General features: G+C 36.7%; 1 protein-coding gene across 1 annotated transcript in view; it reads right to left on the bottom strand.

Annotated features, from left to right (window-relative positions):
* Trdn (triadin) overlaps positions 1-6,971 on the bottom strand; it is a 340,388-nt gene extending 333,417 nt beyond the window's left edge. Inside the window, exon 1 of the mRNA XM_042055567.1 lies at positions 6,726-6,971. Within this exon, the coding sequence (XP_041911501.1) occupies positions 6,726-6,971 (246 nt within the window). The remainder of the gene's footprint in view (positions 1-6,725) is intronic.
* Between the last annotated feature and the right edge of the window lie 12,895 nt (positions 6,972-19,866).

Here is a 19,866-nt window from a genome sequence, read left to right as displayed (position 1 = left end):
GATTATCCGAACTAGGTGTCAATGATTAGCATCCACTGGGTAAGTTTCACTTTGTGTTTTTCCACCAGATCAGGAGACAGCATTGCCATGTGTGGTTCAAATGTTTCGTGAATAGCATGCTCCTTTTACTTTCTCCAATCTATTTTTCACAGAGGACTAACAGACAATGATATATGAACAATATTTTATCTTCCTTAACACAACTTAGTTCCCATGAAGTACCCAAACATGATCTTTGAAACACACACTTTTGAAAAACTTTGATTAACCTCAGAAGAATCACAAGAGTAGCAAGCTTAGCAAAAATATATACAAAGAGTTTATTTCTTTCATGGGAGACAGGAATAATAACATTCTAGTCATTTTGTGGAGTCTTTTCATTCTACAATGAGAGAGGAGTCTCAATCACAACTTTTAACCTAACAATGACCCCTATAGTGATCTAGACAGAGTGCTAGAAGCCAGCAAGTTTAGGTGCTAAGTCATTATGATATATAGGATGAAAGTCTACTTTCCTAAGATTGCTAAAGTTGTAACTTCAGACACTAATAAAAATATCCAATAATTGGTGTATTAAAATCCTCCATGTGTATCAGAAGAGTAAACCCTTAAAAGGTAGTTTTTATAGATGAGTTACATTATCCAATTACAGGAAGATGACAAAAGAGAAATAATTATTCATGTGTACATATATGTGCATCTATACATGTGTATATATGTATATGTATGTATATATATATATATATAGGTATAATGTGTATGTAATCTTTATGGTATTAGTATGTGCTGGGCACTCTACTGTGTGCTTTACAACTCTTCTCTTACTTAACTCTTAGTTATTTCTCCAGAGCAGTTATAATATGTTACATCATTTCCCACATGATGAAACTGAGAAACATAGAGGTTGTGTAATTTTCAAGATCATACAATATATGAAAGCCAATACGAAAAAAGTTCATTCACTCTCTTTAGCTGGAATACCTTTCTAAATGTATCTCATTTTGGTTAGGAAGTGAAATGCCCCCAACTGCCTGGTGTGTTTGGAAACTTGGTCTCCAGTTGATAGTATTAACATGAGTGGTTTGGGAACTTTTGGATACGTGGCATCGTTGATAATATAAGGTCATAAGGATAGGCTTTGGGAGCTCAAGGCCAGCCCTTTTGCTTAGCAGCCATGAAAGGAAAAAATGAGAGAAGAACAACTGACCAGACACATTTTTTTCTACTGTCAAAGTTGCAAATCATTCCTGCTACCATGAATTTTACCACTGTAGACTAAAAATGCTCAAATCTTGAAAAAAAATTAAAACTTTATTCCCTCACCTTGCTTTCATCACAAGTTCTGTGACAGTGGTGATAAAAAGTAACCCTTAGACTGCTTATGTGCTATCACGACATGTGTGCATCCTTAGACTGCCTATGTGCTGTCACGACATGTGTGCATCCACTAGACTGCTTATGTGCTATCACGACATGTGTGCATCCATTAGACTGCTTATGTGCTGTCACGACATGTGTGCATCCATTAGACTGCTTTTGTGCTATCACATGTGTGCATCCATTAGACTGCTTATGTGCTATTATGACATGTGTGCATCCATTAGACTGCTTATGTGCTATTATGACATGTGTGCATCCATTAGACTGCTTATGTGCTATCATGACATGTGTGCATCATTTAGACTGCTTATGTGCTATCATGACATGTGTGCATCCATTAGACTGCTTATGTGCTATCATGACATGTGTGCATAAAATAGTCCTTTCTGTATAATGCTCCTAGATCTTATACATTTAAATTCCTTTCTTCTTCCCACTGCTCTTTATCTATAGCATTTATTATAACACACACACATGCACGCACAAATATACACACTCATGCACTCGCAACTAGCATGGGAAAATATCCTTAAAGGTGGGATTCCTTTCTGTATGCTGTAAATATGTTTTATTACCATTGGTTAGTAAAGAAGCTGCTTTGATCTATGACAGGGTGAGAAAAATTAACTGAATGCAGGGAGAAAAAAGGCAGAGTCAGGCAGATGCCATGTAGCTGCTCAAGCAGCAAGAGGTAACAAACCACGACCCTGGAGGTAAAATATAAAATAATAGAAATGGGTTAATTTAAAATGTAAGAGTTAGTTAATAAGAAGCCTGAGGTCAAAGAGTATGTAATTAATATTAAGCCTCAGAGTGGTTATTTCATAAGCAGCTTCAGAATCATGTGGGCAGAGAAAACCCAGTCTAGGGGGATAAGTGGAATGGAGGGATAGAGAGTATTTGCAGCTACATTGTAACACTCAAATGTTGTAATCAACAGCTGTCTAATTAGATTTAAGAGCTGTTCAGCAGGAGAGAAGGTATGCCTCTGATTAGAAACCTATAAAGCTCCCCAGTACTACTGAGGACATGGATCTTAGAGCAGAACCTTCTACCACCACTTTACTAAATCAGCAGAACTTATAATATTTAAATACTTTTCTTTATACCTAAAGATAAGTATAGGAACCAGTCCTAAACTAAAAAGCGTCTCTGTGCAACAGAGATCATAACTGAAAATCTAGTTAAACTGTACAGAACAATTACTTGTGGGTTTCCACAATGAATAAATCAATAGTATAACTCCTGTAAGTAGGTTTAGAGGGTATCATGAAAGAGGGAGCACAAAGGGTTGTAGGAGCCAGAGCATCAGGAAATCTGTGTCTGCTGTGAGACTGTTTCCTAAAAATGACAGTGAAGCTTCATTCACACCACCTCAACAATATGATTGCCTAAACAAGACCTAAACAAGAACATATACAATAGATGTGAGGGGAAGAAACAGCATAGGGCCCTTTCCCTAGACTAAAAACTGCAAGTAACCAAGAGATGTTGAGAAAATCAGAACTAGCCTTCATCCGTGGAGGAATCGGTTATTTATTATCAAGTGGTCAGATCACAAATCAGGCACATGCTATACTGAATGGAGTCAGCAGTATATCTGATACATATTTGTAGCAATAACAAAAATGAAAAGTCCAGAAGTTTGGAAGGGACTGGGATTGGGCATGGGAAAGGCTGGAGGAAAAAATAGTGGAAGGCTACTATGTAATCACATTTTTAATTAAAAATGTTATTAAAAACAAGTATCCATAATCATTCCATTCTTTGATATGAGAAGAAGTAAGGAAGGAGGAAAGGATGGAGAGATGGAGGGAGGAAAGGAGGAAGGAAGGAGAGAACTTAGTATATGGTTTGCTTATAGATGAAAAAATCATAAGGAAATTTTCATTTAATGAAGAAGAAATCTATATTAGAAATCCTGAAATAAATTCATCTAGTAATGTGAAGTGGCAGCTAAAGAATACACTGGTGAATAATAACTCAAAGTGATTTCACAAATAGCTTTAATTAATTTCAAATTGTCCACTAATAAATGCAAGGATTGGTTGTTTATATAAATAGAAATGAAAGGTCTCCCAAAATATTCTAAGTTTAATAGATGCTACTTCAAGTAATGTCTCATAGCATCTGAGTATTGAACTGGTTATAACAGAGGACCCAGAAAACGTGCTCCAAGAAAGATGTAGAAGTCATGGTAGGTATCATTGTAGCATTGCCTTTCTTAGCACATATCTCAGTTTAAAATCAATGCCTTCATGCCATATAGCAGCATTGCTTATGTAGAAGTGCTATGATGTCTGTTCCTTCTTATTCCGCACACATCTATTTCCTTTGATTTTACTGTTTACAATGTGTGTACACTTTGCTAGTTATTTTTATTAAAGGGTGAAGAAACTTCTTTGTTCTATTGTGTGAAGCCCAAACTGTTAAGTGACAGAGTCATTAAACTATATGATAATAATAAGAAACTCTTATAATTGTGATAAAATTGTGAAGGAGACATACTCATATTCATGCTGTGAGATTTTATGATTGCTTTAATCACAAATACTGACAGTTGGACTATAATCTGGGCATAGGATTGTGTTTTGGGACAATGATCTGTACCCTGTCACTTGTATTTTAAATAAATGCTGACTGGCCAGTAGCCAGGCAGGAAGTATAGGCTGGATGACCAGGCAGGAAGTAGAGGTGGGGCAACAAGAATTCTGGGAAGAAGGAAGTTTGAGTCTGCAGTCATCACTCAGACACAGAAGAAACCAGACACAGAGCAAGCAAGATGGTGACTGCCTTGCCGAAAAGATACCAAGCCATGTGACTAACACAGAAAAGTATTATGGGCTAATGTAAGTTATAAGAGTCAATAAGAGGCCTGAGATACTAGGTCAATCAGTTTATAATTAATGTAGACCTCTGTGTGATTTCTTTGGGACTGAACAACTGCGGGAAACAGGCAGGACAGAAACCTCAGTCAACAGGATTGCCATAGCATTTCATTTGTATTTTAATAAATAAAGCTTGCCTGAAGATCAGAGAGTAAAGCAGCCCCACTGGCCAGCCTAACCGACCAGTCAGGGTTAACACAAACCTTTAATCCCAGTAGTCACACTAGTGGCCATACAAACCAGACATGCCTGCCCTTAATCCCAGTGGTGCCTGCCTCTAATTCCAGCCCTTGACAGGAATATAAAATGGGAGGAGACAGCTCTCAGTCTCAATCTCATTCTGAGATTCTTGGAGGCAGGATCACTATTTTGGACTGAGGAAGGGGTAAGAGCCAGTGGTTGGTTATTTTGCTTTTCTGACCTTAAGGTTGAAACCTAATTTCTCTCTCTCAGTTTTTATTAGTCGTCCTTCATAAGGTTGTTATTTGGGACAAGAATGTCAAGTATCTCTTCCTTTTAAGCAAAGTACAGGATTTCTCTTCAAGCACAGTTAAGTGAGTCCATCCCATAATGCTTTAATAGCATTTTAAAAAATGAAGAAATTGTATTAAGTTTATGAGAGCACTAATGTAAGATGTCTAATACCTAAATATATCAAGGAAATGGATGAAAACTTGAAAATGCACACAGATTTGAGTGACTCCGAAGTAGAAGAGCCATAGCCGTATTCCCTCTCTTTGAAAGAAACTTGGAAGATATGTGGGTGCTACCGTAAGTTTAAAAGCTGACTATTGTGCTGCTAGATAGCAATAGAAAGACAGTAAAGGACATTTTAAACTAAACTAACTTCGAAAAAACTCTACGCTTAGTCACAGGTATGAGTTTTCAGAATGGAAAGGAAGGATTAATTTTTTGGATATTTTATAATTGCTGAAAAATAAGGCAATGAAATTAAGATGTGAATGAAATTCAAAATTAAGTATATCTAAAAGTTTCACCATAGATTAAAAAACCTCTACATGAAAATGCTAACAACATTAGAATAACCAAGAGAATTAAACTAAACTACGTAGAACAAAAGATATAAAACAACCAGAAACGTGGAAGGGGAGAACCGTGAAACTACCCAATGTGACACAGCTTCAATTAGAGTAATATTATAATCTGTAGTATTTGTAGTGGGCAAATAAAAATCAAATAATTTTGCATTATTGATTATATATGGGTGAACTGATTATTTAACTATAACTTGCAAAACCGATCATTTTTCCCAGCTCTGAATGTTTAATGAAAAAAAAGCAAAGAAATTAATGCTTATATTGTCTTAATGTGGTTCAGCAAGTGCTGGTGATTTAATCAAATACCATATAAACTATTATTATAACTCTTTATTGTAGGTGAGGCCAGAAATAAAATTGTAACCTATTATTTTCAAGCTCAAAAATAATGGAAAAAAATAGTACTGAAGGTTAACTGGAGAGATCTGGGTGAAGACATCTTGAACACAAGTAGCTTTGAAACCAAAGTCTTTAAGTCCCCTTTGATTGGAAATATTTAGCCATAAGAAATGTATTCTTTTTGTATTGACATTTCTTACACTTTAAGTATATTCCTGTGAAGGGTTGGAGGAATAAAAGACAAGAGTATTTTCTAGATATAATATTTTATAACTCAACAACTTTGTATTTTAATATGACGTTTCTTGAAATGACCTTGAACCTGTTCTAATTCTACTTTTCTAGGGTTTCACTTATGTTATCATGTAATTTCAATTCATCGCAGAAATATAATATTTAGATAAAATATAAAGGTAAATAAGATGCATTGGATTTGATGGAAAATGGAACACAATGTGATTCAATACTATAAAATAAGGACAACATTTATTACCATCATTCTTCATGTACCAAGGTGTAGAGCATATAGAAAACTAATATCGATATTTGAAAATAAACTTGTGATTTAGATGTTATATAAAATTTTCTGTAAACAAAACACACATATAATTTTATACCAAAAGCAGATCTTATTCCAATGCAAATTACCTAAAAGATTCAGTAATTGCTTGGTGAATAAATACATTTAAGGATGTATTTGAAAGTATTTATGGTTCTCGATTATCAGAACTCCAAAATTTGTCATCAATCTTGCAAAATGAGACACAAGCATAATCATTTCCATGTTACTCACTCATCAACGTTATTAAGAAACCAATAATCTGTTCTGCCAGATGCTCATTTACTTAAAGTTTGCTGAAACTTTTAAGGTAGAATCTCCTCCTGGAAACCTGGGGACAACACCAGCCAGGGAAACAGTAGGTTACCTCCCTTTCCTCTCATCTTCCAATCCCAATTCCCCAATTTTATGCCAAACTTTGTAGCAGACCAGCTGATCTGGTCTCTCTTTCCACTCTACCCCCTACTCCCAGAAAACTAAGCAGATATCCTTTCTTCTTACCCATCCATTTGGCTCAGCTGCCAACATACTAGATACTCCCTGGAAATCCACTGCCCTTTCAGGCCAGAAAATGAGGTAAGCAATCTTCATGCTAGTTCCTGTCCTCCAATTACAGTTTTCCAGGTTCATCTCCAGACCTGTAACAAAAGACCTGTAGGGATCTGTCTTCTCTCTTCTCCATTCCCTGAGGAATCTACAAATACTGATAGCAGACCCAGATTTCCTCCCTCCTATGGACCTTCTCATTGCTCCCAACACATCTAGCACATCCCCGTTTCTTTCTTAAGATCCCCAACACCAAAAAAAGTTCTACCAGGAACCCACATTGACACACCTGGCAGAACCCAGAAATGCTCTCATTAAAAACCAACAGCCTGCACATGGTCCTAAGATCATAAAAGAGCAACAAAAACCAAGGAACAAAACTCCCACTCAACAAATTTAAGACCAAATATCAAAACATAGAATACAATCATTTTCAATCTAGATGCCTAGAAGACAGCATAAAAAACACAATGAATAACATCTAGGACAATATGTCTTTACCAAATTCCAGAAACACTATTGTAGTAGGCCTAAAAAAGTACAATGTGCCTAACGGACATCTTGTGTATTGATACAACTTTTAGGAAATATATTCGTATTACATTATATATATATAAATGTTTTACAGAGTAAATCTTACATATATGTGTATATGATGTTTTTCTTCACGTGCATTTCTGATCTCTTTGTGGTTTTATATTATATATTATACTTTTAATTTCCACCAACAATCCTTTTTCATCATTCTTTTACAAACATCCAATGTTTTCACATCAAATTAATAGGATATTTTTCTTTCCCTCAAATCCAGCTTTATTTTTATTTAACCACAACGTATTATTTTTCTAATTCTTATTACATTAGCAATAGCAATTAATCATGTGTCATAGGTTATCATCTTTATATTTTTATCTCTCTATTCTTACTTGGAAGATACCTAAACAGGAATTTATCTTAAAAGTTGAAAATCTGTAAGAAGTTTGTATAAGAATAACTTGGAAATCCTACAAGGGCAAGTGTTTCAGAGTTTGAAAATAAAAGACAGGCATATTTATTTTGGGTTGAACAACAAGCAGAGGGATCACACATCCCTCACCTGCCTCAATCAGATCACATTTTGCTGACATGACTGTGGGCTCCATGAAATTCATCTGTGACCTGATTTTTTTTTAACTGCAACAGAGTCAGCTTTCAATTGATAGACTTTTCTCAAAAAGGAAAATGTGCATAGCTCCTGATATGTGGAAGCTGCAGAAGATGAATATTCACTCAAAAGAAGAACAAAGTGTCCCGGTATGAGAACTAGGAGCCTTCTAAAGGAGTTCACTTTGTAATCTTGTCAGTGTGTTGAACAGGATGTGTTATATATTGTACATCACTTGTTATAGAACAAGGTTTAGTATGTACTTCAGAAAAATCTCATTAAAGCAAATGGATTTAAGGCTAACTCTACTGATCTTTACAAAGAAAGATTAATATGTACAAGCTACAACCTGCTTTTTCTACATGTTCAAATACCTGCTTGTCAGTAGAGCACATACACACATAAGTGCACACACACATACACACACACACACACACAGAGAGAGAGAGAGAGAGAGAGAGAGAGAGAGAGAGAGAGAGAGAGAGAGAGAACTGTTTTCATTGATTTTTGCCAGGCAAAGTAATTTACTGGATAATCCCATGTCTTGGAAGAAAAAGAGTAGGCATGACATTTCTGCTGAATCAACCTAATTCATTGAGACTTTATCATTAACTATCCAATAATGATCCCTATATTCTTGAAAAGGGGACTGCTCTTAAGTGTCCATTTTCTCAACATGTTAGCTGAAGGAAGGAAGATTCATATACTACATATTTTACCTACAGAGGTTTACTTGAATGAAATTTAAGTAGTATATTAGTTTCTTACCAACGCTAATAAGTCTAAAGTATACAGAAAGAGCTTTCTAGAGTTTCTTATTCCCTTTTGTTCCTGATCTCTTGCTCTACCAAAGTCTTTGTTGGCTGAATGAGTGGTGTGGGATGTCCTTCTGTCTGTGTGTTGCTTTTATTGGTTAATGAATGAAGAACTGCTTTGAGCCTATGGCCAGGAAGAACAGAACTATGAGGGGAAAGGTAGGCTGTGTGCTGGGAGAAAGAAGGGCTGAGTTAGAGAGAAGCCATGGAGCCACTGCCAGAGTCAGACATGCCAAAACTTCACCTGTAAGCCACTGCCACGTTGCAATATACAGATTAATAGAAATGGATTAAATTAATATGTAAGAGTTATCCAATAAGAAGCTAGAGCTAATGGGCAAAGCAGTGATTTAATTAATAGAGTTTCTGTGTGATTATTTCAGGTCTAAGCTAGCTGGGCAGCCAGAAACCAACAAGCGACTCTCTCCCACTACATTTGATATGCCAACGTGGTGGACTAAATCCATGTAAAACCTAAAAAAGCTTGAAAAGAATTTAGACACAGAAAAACAAAGTTTAGCCTCGGTTTTGGGTTTTTGTTTTGTTTTGTTTTGGTTTTTTGTTTGTTTTGTTTTTCAGCTGGCAGTGTGCTCTAGTTCCCTTAAGGGAGGTTTTCCTGATTCACTGGTCGCAGAAAAAAAATGCCTTTTTTTAAAAAAAGGCAGCTTCCTAGGCAATGCTGCCAGTGCAAACTCTGGCTATGGAGCATTTGAATGGCATTTGTGGGCTCAGGTGCTTGTGTGCCCATTCCTGGTCGGGAGACAAGTAGCTGAGACCAGGTTTCATATACCTTCCCCTTTTCCAAAAAAATAATTATCACAATCTTTGTTTTTGTTGTTATCATTGTTTGTTTTTTTTTTAGTTATTTGTTTGTTTGTTTTACATCCCTGCAGCAGTTCCTCTCCCTTCTCTATCCCCAGGCTCTCTGCCCACCCCACCCTCTGTTCCCAGCTCTCAATCCACTCCTCTTCTGTTTCTGATTAGGAAAGGGGAAGTTTCTCATGAGTACCACCAAAGCTTGTCATATCAAGTTGCAGTAAGACTAAGCACTTTCCCATTTATTAAGGCTGGCAAGGAAACCCAGTATGAGGAGTAGGGTCCCAAAATCCAGTAAAAAAAAAAGTCAGTGACAGTCCCTGGTTCCAGTTGTATTGCTTGGTCCTCTGGGGGACAATCTTTGTCTTAACACCTCGTATTGATTATCTTCATATTCCAACTACTCAAGAAAAGAATCATTACTGTAAATAACAATAATTCATTGTGAACATTTTCATTAATTTTGTAGATGAATTTTAAGCTTCTATACTACAAGCAATTTTTAATGTTTACTAAAAATATAGTTACTTCTCCTTATCAGTAGGAACTGGTTCCAGAACCATGCTGTCCAGATACTTTGTGTATAGCAAAATCGATGTTGCACAGGGCATAGTGTTGGCATTCAACATGCAAATGGAATCCATATAATTCATTATATATCAGTTACTTATGCCTAATGAAGTATAAATGCTAGGCAAATGTTTGCTATCTTATTTTAAAGGTGGTAATGACAAGGAAAATAATCTGTGTATATTCAGGACCAATATTATTGAAATGTCTTCCAGCTGTATTTGGCTTTATCCACACACTTGGAACCAGCTGATTCAGAGTCAAATAAATTTACTTTTCTACAAAGTTCCTACTTCCTGTAGTTGCTGCTGGTACTGCTGTCCTGGGTGTTATGCTTTTTGAATCTCTAATCAAGAAAATTACAGTTCACTTGTATTTTCCTTATGGCTTTATTATACCATAGTGCATTCTTAAAATTTAATATAAATTGAATGTCCCACCACAAAAAAACTGTTATCCTTAAACACATCACTGTTTTTTACAGCCTAATTTTTAAAGTGATTTGAATTATCAATAATGTCTCATTTTTGCCTCCCTTCCTCAATGGTTGGCCATTTTGTCCCAAAGAAATCTACTTTAACATAGAAACAGGCCAATTGTTATGAAAGTTAAAACTAAAAAAGTTACCCAAAACATGATTAAAGCTTCTGAAGGGTTGGCAATTGGAAGCAGAGATGTAAAGCAAGAGGAGCGGTGGTGAAAACGGAGTAACTGTTGCTTGACTGTGAACAAAGGCCATATCGTAATCAAAGTAAGTAGCAATGAGTCTTGTTCAAAATTAGTGGGTAAATCAAGAATAGGAGGTGAAGACAGAGACACAAAGCATGGGAGTGTGTGGCTGCAGTCAGCGAGGAAGGGTAGCAGATGCAGAAGCCAGTGAGAATGAATGTTCTCATCCTTAGACAGGTGTGTTCCAAAAGCAGCAGGAAGACCCTGGAAGGAGAGAAGATTTTCCTTCACTGTTAGTTACCCAACTTCACAGACAATGCTGGGCCATAATAAACATGGCTACCATTAAATGTTTGTTGAATGCTATTATTTTCTGCCTTCTTCTACATGTCAGTTACTGCATTGCTGCCTACAGAGTCTCTGTGATAAATCGTTATGAGAAAGGATTCTTTTTCTCTGAGAATTTCTTCAGATTATATTGTTCTCTTCATGATCTTCCAAACATCTACTTTTATATATACCATGGAACTAGGTTATTTATTTCCCCTGACTTCTAGTGGATAGCACTTAAATCATCCATTTTCGGTGTTTTTCAATGAGGTTTAAATGACAGTATGCAGGCTACCTGATTTGATTGAGCAAAGTGTCTTTTTTCCTGCTGAATGCACCTTTTCATCTCAGGACATACTGCCATGAAAGAAATGTATATTGACAAAAGAATCATGGGAAACTAAAAATATAAAAGGAGAGAATGGTATTGTTCAAGATAACTGTTACAGCCACCAGAAAAGCACACTCAAGGGGTGGATTATGAACTTTATACAGTAGAAAACTGATCAGCAAGGAGAGTGACACTAACTACAGCTCCACACAAAGGACACGACTCCTACTACCAGTCTTGAATGAATAGAGGATTAAAGAAAGAGAGCCCGAATTTCTAAGTGTCACCAAGGTGAAAGCCAATGTGTGGTCAGACACGTAAGGATAAAATTTCAGAGGTGCTAGAAATAGCTTTGTGACAGACCTACTGGCTATGTGGATGTCTGCCTCAACATTGCTTAGTGATTAATATATAACCATACTTGCTTAATGCAAAATTCAGTGTCTATATCATTCAGAAATGAATTGAAATAGGATTTTGAATATTTTCGCCATGCAAAAAGATAAATAATGAGATACATGCTCTTAGATTGAGTGAAATAGCAGTTATACATGCATTTAAATACTTCTTTTTATTAATTAATATGGGTATTGCAGGCTGTACATAACTTTAAGAAATATTTAATTTAAATTAAGAAATAAAGCTATATTAGTAATATTTCTTTTAGCACTGAACATATGAGAGGCACCCTTTATTATTTTTAAGATTTTATTGTAGATGTGAAAGGATAAAAATTAATTATGTTTCTTTCATTTTATAATGAGCATTTAGTTCATTGATCAGGCAAAGCCCACAAAAAAATAATTTTCCTGTCATTCCCAAAGAAATCACTGCTGTTGTGATTATAATTATGCTACCCTGCATTATCACCTGGGTACCCTGTCCCTTTAAGAGACAAGCTCTGCCCTCTCAATCTCCCCGTTCCTGCCAAGGCAAGCTCTTCTTGGCCCTCTTCCTCCCCCACCCTCTTCTGAAGAGGCATCTTGCTGCCTCCCTTCTCCCCTGTCTTGTCTCTCCTCTTCCCTGTCTCTCTCTGACCCTCTATTTCTCGTTCTCTATCTCTGCCCCATCCCTTCCTCCCACCTTCTCAACACCCACCAAATGAACTCTCCATACCCAAGTTCTCTCTGCATGGCTTATGTCTGTCTGTCCCTTACCCACAGCATGGTCCCCTCCCACCAGCCTTGGGACCCACCAAGGGTCACTGGAGCCATAAATCATAACAACTGCAGTTACTGAGAAGAGGCCAAAAGAAGAAGAAAGAAAGAAGCTGAAAGGAATCCTCTGTCTAGCTTCTAGGCTTTGCTAGACATGCTATTCTCTCTACACTGATGTACTGTGGGAAAGTGCAAGAAATATGAACACACACTTTCCTATCTGCATTGGGTCATTTTAGAGGTTTCACAGTGTACACAGCTCAGACTAGAAATGAGAAAATACTACGACAAAGCTTTGGAAAATGAAGGTCACCATGGTTTGACAGTAATATAGTAAGTGACACCTGTGAAGGGTGCTTACTCCACAACTTGTTACGTTGTCGGGATTTTGTTTTTACACAGCACTAAGCTAAATGATCTGGCATTCCTAAGCCAGCTCCCAGTGTTCCAGAATTCCTCTACACAGCCATCAGCAGCTATACTTAATAGTAAGAGATGAACTGCTGAGCATTTGAAATGATAACTTGCGCATAACCTACTTGCCTAATGTGGCTACAGCAGTTGTGCACAGTCCCAGTGAAGTATTAAAAAGGACATAAGCTGTTGAAGGCATCACAGAAGACTCAGAGATGTCAGAAACCCCATGATCATCAATACAAACCACTGTTCCTCCCTGCCTTTCCCAATAGGCAGTATAGTGGCCTCTAAATAGCCCATCGGAGCAATGTGAAACCAAGGACAAACTCTATTTCTTCAAAGTTCTCTTTGGACCAAACACATACTGTGACAGATCAAGACTTTCTAATGATAAACCCACCAATGTATGTAACCTTTGCTCTCACCTGCCAGCATAGAAATTGTCTTTAGGATGTGCTACAAGCACCAAAAGGAAAAAAAGGGTTCTTTTTCTTCACAACCAAGTGGGAAATACTAATCAACAATCACCACCATTTTCTAATTCTTTTGCCCTAGAGTGTTAGTCCATTATAAGTTTTAACGAGGTGCCACCTAACGCCTAACTTAGACGAATTTTATGCTTTGCTATGCAATCCTTATAGTGATTGCATTTCAACGGATCAAAGAAACACTGGACCGGCTCAGAGTTGAGCGGAGTACAATAGGAGACCATCATCAAAGATAATCCACCCTCAGTTGTGTTAGTCACCGTCTATAAAGCTGTAGCTGACAATCCTGCATAGAGCTGTCTTCCAGTTTACCCAACAGAGTTGTTTCCACATGTGCCTCTCTCCAAATTATGCTATCACCTCTCCACTCATTAGCTCAAGGGCACAGAAAGTAAGTTATCACCTTTCACTGATTTTTCACAAGGGAAAAATATGTGTCATTACCTGTAGCCTGGAAATCTCTTTGCCTGTCTTTCTTTAAGGTTAGCATTTTTGTTTTTTCTTCCTATAGAGTTTTCAATAGCAGATCAAGGCAATAAATAATTTATATTTCAATGAAAATTTTATTCTACCTCAACTAATTGTCTATTCTTTGAATTAGATGTCTGTATTTGGCATAATAACTTTGATTTTGATAATATTATGTAAGATTCCCAACATTCCAATCCTTTGGAATGACCTAAAAACAATCTTTTGTATCAAAATGGAAGAAGAAAAGCTTTCAGTTTTCACAGTTGAGTAGTTTGATCCAAGTTTCCCAAAAGCTATTTGCAACTATATTTACCTTAATGTTCTTAACAACTACTGTAGTGATGAGGCGAGCAGGCCTGCTTTTCATCCCACCTGGCACCCGCATGGCTAGCTTAACACCCAAAATAACAACACACAAATTGTATTCATTTAAGCACTGCCTGGCCCATTAGTTCTAGTCTCTTATTGGCTAAATCTCACATCTTGGTTAACCCATTTCTAATAATATGTGTAGCACCATGAGGTGGTGGCTTACCAGGAAGATTCTAACCTACATCCATCTTGGAGGGGAGAGTCATGGCATCTGTCTGACTCTGCTTTCTTCCTCCCAGAATTCTGTTCTCTCTACTCCACCCAAAGGCTAAGGCAGTTTCTTTATTAACCAATGAAAGTAACACATAGACAGATGACCCTCCTACATGAAACTACACTGTACATTAGTATTTCTTTAAAACACTGGTTCTCAATCTGTATGTCAAATGACCCTTTCACAGGACTTGCCAACACCTTTCAGAAAACACAAATATTTACAGTATGATTCATAACAGTAGCAAAATTACAATTATGATGTAACAACAAAAACAATTTTATGGTTTGGGGGCACCCCAATATGAGGAAATATATTAAATGGTCACAACATTTGAAAGGTTGAGAATCACTGCTTTAAAACAATTTTAGTGGAATCAAATTCTTGGTGAAGTTTATGACTTAGTATTTATCCTGAAACTTTGACAGAAAATTTTAGGACAGATGTTCTTACTTCAGCTGTCAATGAAAGTGCATCTCCTGTAGCTGTACATAAAAATCATGATCATGATATTAATTCAATGAGAAATTTCAACTCATAATTAAATATATTATCCTAGAATTTCTAGGATTTGGGGATGGAATTAAATCTTTTTTGTTTTCTTTTATTTATATTCATATCCTTCCATTTAAGAACATCAAGTTTTAACTAAGATTCTTCCCTTTTGTGCAGGAACTGGTTCTGATCTGAGCACTTGGGGTTTATCTTATTTTTTTGATTTTTCTAATCATCAAGTCTCACAACAAGTTATATAATGAAACTTATTCTAATTCTTTCAAGTGTGCAAATGTATACATTGTTATATATTTTTTAACTTGAATGATGAGAAATTGGGGAATCTACTTCACATTTTTAGTTTATTATATCACCTATATTTCCTTGGGGACTTTAACATCTTATACTATCTTAGAAGAAATTCATATGCATCCTTTGGAATGTAATATTTTCTCTCCAGATTTAAAATAGAAACTATCAAAAGTAATTACAAAGAAGTACACAAATAAGTGTCTCGGTGATTAAATGTCTTTCCAATGTCAGGAGCTTTGTTCTTATCTACCTACAAGCAAAGGACAGTGTGATTGGGCATTAAAATACTATGTTCTCAAGCACTGGGGCATAGAGAATCCATCTCACTCAAGAGCAAAAAAACTCTACAGGGTAAGCCTTTTGATAATTCTACAAGGCATTAACCATCTAGGGAGGGACTGGAGAGAAACCAAATAGCTCAACATGCATTCCTTTACTAACCCATAGCAAAACAACCCAGAAGTGATTAACACAATACACTTGGTTCAAGACTTAGCCAAATTTCTGGAAAGTATCGGAAGTATTATGTCAAGTATAATCCACAGGAACAACAAAGAAAGTCTCTAAAAGTTCTACACTGATTAATTTAGTCTATTAATTTATTCTACTCTCTGCTTACATTTCCTGAGCCTTTTCTGATCCCTGATTCTTCATTCTATAATTGTCTTTCCAAAACCTCTGGGCAATCATATTGCCATTTTGAATACAGGGTCTAATGTCTTTAGGTAACATCTAGACAAAAGTACTGGCTGGAAGCACGAGTTCTCATAACATTACAACAACAACCATTGTCTTTTGTTAGTTTTCAGCAGTTCAGTTTTCTCTCTTAAAGAAACTGATTTAGGGGCTCTATGACTGAAGATGTAAGTTCATTTTATTATCTCTTCATGATCTGGGTATGGTGGGAGCTCCACTCTTACCCACTAAGCTTAAAGTAGTTCATGTACATAGCTTTAATGACAATAGGGGTATGAAAAATGACAGAAGACTCAGATGGACAAAAATGAGGAAATGGAGATCATAATAAAGAGCTAGTAAAAATAATTGAGGAATCTGAGATCCCCAGAATGGCAGCAATTACAGAGTACTTCATCTGTCTCTTAGCCAGGTTAACTCTAGACCTTATGTATCTCAGCATTTCATCCCACAGCGGCTGAGTCTCATCGGACTTCTGCCTCTTTTCCCTCCACTTCTGCACTTCTGTTTGAATCAAACCTGATCTTGATTTATTTACTCTTTGGTCAGTCAACTATTCCACCTTTCTCGCAACATTCTTTGCAAGGCAAATGATGAATGTCCAGAAGAGGCCATCCTTTACTCGGCCACTGAGTGTCACGGAACTATGATATGTGACTTTAGAACAGCTACATTATTCAACAAAATCACAACATTAGTTCTTCCAAATTTGGATCATAAGTTTCCAAAGCTGTCCAGTCTCATTTCGTCATTTTCAACATTAGTTTTGCTCGTTTTTGCTTTCATTTAAAGTTGTTGTGTATTAGCAAAGACCTTTTATTAATCATATTTCTGTCCCTGTTACTAAGTCACTGCTTGGCATTCAGCCAGGAAAAATAAAAGGTATTAAGATTTTGTATGCAAATGAGTCTGTGATATGAAATACTGCTTTATAATGTTGGATCCGCATTAATAATGCTGGGGAGTCTAAAACTTTGTTGTATCATTGAACACTTTGTAGTTCTAAAAATTAACAAAATTGGCAGCTCACCAGCTTCAGTCACTTACAGATGATGTAATGTACTCTTGTTGCCCCAAACAATTGTGTTTGCTAAGAATCCTTTCAAAACTGTTAGCCATAATTATGAATGCCAACATGCCACTCTATATGTGACTTTCCCCTCCATGTCATATCATATGTCTAACCTCCAACAAAATGCTCTCCTAAGGACAAGATGCTTTTATTTTAAAGGCAACAATAACTTCTGGGAAGCCTTGACAAAAAAAAAATGTACTGTCCATAAATTTACCTAAACCTTTGACATTAGTAAAATGAAGTTTCAAAGATGAAGACATTTGCCCTTTCTTGGATTTTTCTCCTTGTTATATTAATAAATGCCAGAGAGAGGGGAAGGCTGCTGTGTAGAAGCACCCAAGCCAGATTTATAGGGGGGAGGGGGTGTTCAAGAAATGCCAGAGAGAGGGGAAGGCTGCTGTGTAGAAGCACCCAAGCCAGATTTATAGGGGGGAGGGGGTGTTCAAGCCTCGTGCGTTCTGAATAAAAGCAGATTTCTCCCGCAAAGAGGAGTTTGCCAGATGCAAATTGTCATTGTTCTCATGAATTAAAAGATTGTATTTTCACCAGAGCCTATAACAAAGAATAAGAAATCAGTATTTAACAGCCACAGTATTTATAGTCTCTATGGATTTAAATGTAATATTTAAAGTACATTGTGAAATGGGCTCTGTGGTTTATGAGGAAACAGGTCATTTACATACCAAAGAGTCTCTCAAAACTCTAAGTTCTGTGTCTTTGGCAGCTTGACCTCAGGCACAGAAATGAGATGTTTCATGTTTACAGAGGACAGCTCAGATCCTGGGGACAGGAATTCATTCATCAAACACTTGCCAAGGAACTCATCTTAGTTTCCTTTGAAGATGGAAATTGCTATCTTTCTGGACCAGCGACTTCACCTATCTCTGCTTAACCCTCACTTGGGGCAATGCAACGAAGCCCTTCCTAACAGAAACTGAATGTCAATTATAGCAACCAAAGCAAACCGCAACCAGGGAGAGCAAAATCAAGTCAGCTTTGATGGATCCTGCTAGTACTTGAAGTCAGGGCCCAAATTCAAACTTCAGATTGTTTCTGTGATATCAGTGTATAGTAACCAGATAAAGGTTTTCCTCTAAAGTGTTCTTTTAAAATGTGTTACATTAGGCAATATCCATTTTTTATTCATTTGTTCCCCTGAAAAAAGAAAATGATAATTCTTTAATGCTACCTTTAACCTCTAAGTAGAGCTATGAACAACATTAAAGCAACTGAAAAATAATAAGCATCTAAGCATCCTCCTTTCAAAATGACATATCTAACCCAACATAGCCCAGTGGTTCTTAGCCCATGAATATTCTGCATATTTACATTACAATTCATAGCAGTAGCAAAATTACAGTTATGAAGTAGGAACAAAATAATTCTATGGTTGGGGTCACCACAACATGCGGAATTGTCTTAAAGGGTTATAGCATTAGGAAAGTTGAGAACCCCTGACGGACTGTTTTAAACTTGCTTATCTGCTGCCTTACACTTTCATAATATTAAATACTTTTAACTGAGTAAGCATTGATATTAACAACATTGGACACTTCAAATCTCTAAGGATGTCTAAGCCCTTTATTACAATACCTGAATAGCCTCAATTCATTGTAAAAGGGGCATAATTTTGAAACTATGATCACAATAGTGACCAAAAACAAATAAGAAGTAGTTAAGCTGATAGCATAGTTTCCATAGAAACTGTAAGCTTACCAAGGGGGGGGGGTATTCCTGTTAACAGTTAGATAAGTAGATAAGGGAAACCCTTCTTATTGGGCCCAGCTCCAGCTGTGCTACAAAGACAGGTGTTCTGCTTACTTTTACCAAAGATTTTGCAATTTGTATAATGGGTGTTTTGTTCGATTAAAAAAAAAGCTTAAACAAAATTTGCCAACTAGTTAGCTAGATTGGGTTTATAGTGAATGAATAAAAAGGAAATAAAAATGAAAGACCATGGTTAGTTATAATGGAAGAGAAAGTTCACTGTAGATAAAAGGGAGAACATAGCCAGAGGCAGGGATATCTAGGAGAGTCCAGAGTGAACATGACACTGAGCCGTGTAAGGAGAGAGGGGACAGAAGGGGAACTCAAAACCAAGAAGCCAGGAGTGTAGAGAACAGAGAAAAGGCCAAAGAAACAAAATGGTCACATTAATAGAGAAGGGTAGCCCAGTCTCAGGGCAGGAAAAGTTTTGGGTATGTGGGCAGAAAATGCCAGCTGGCCAGGCCCTATCACAGGCAGAGATTGAGAGATACAGGGAGAATTTGGTTCCCAGGTCTGCTTTGATATGTTAATTGACATCTCAGTCAACCATTTGTCCCAGGTTTGAGACCCATCATACATTATTACTGTCTTTTTTGTTTCATTATGGTTAAAAGATTTCCATTCAAGATCTTCCTACTTATGATTTTTTCTGTTTGGCTGGTTTTAGAAGGGTTCACTGTACGGCACCTTTTAGGAAGATTTTCTTATATCACACTGTTGCTCGGGTTATTCCACAAAAACACATTAAAAGATAACTTTTGCTAATTAACATCTATAATTAATCTCACTTATGATTTTAATAAATGAGATGATGCTAACCACCAGATAATCATATAATAATGGTTATAGTTAAATTATTATTTCCTCTTCTGCTGTTGGTGGTGCTGCAGACTTTTAATCCAAGCACTTGGGAGGTAGAGGCAGGCAGATTTCTGTGAGTTCTATGCTAGCTTAGTC

The sequence above is a fragment of the Arvicola amphibius genome, chromosome 8 (genome assembly GCF_903992535.2).
Source record: "Arvicola amphibius chromosome 8, mArvAmp1.2, whole genome shotgun sequence".
Lineage (NCBI taxonomy): Eukaryota > Metazoa > Chordata > Mammalia > Rodentia > Cricetidae > Arvicola > Arvicola amphibius.
This window is presented reverse-complemented; position numbering and strand designations above follow the sequence as displayed.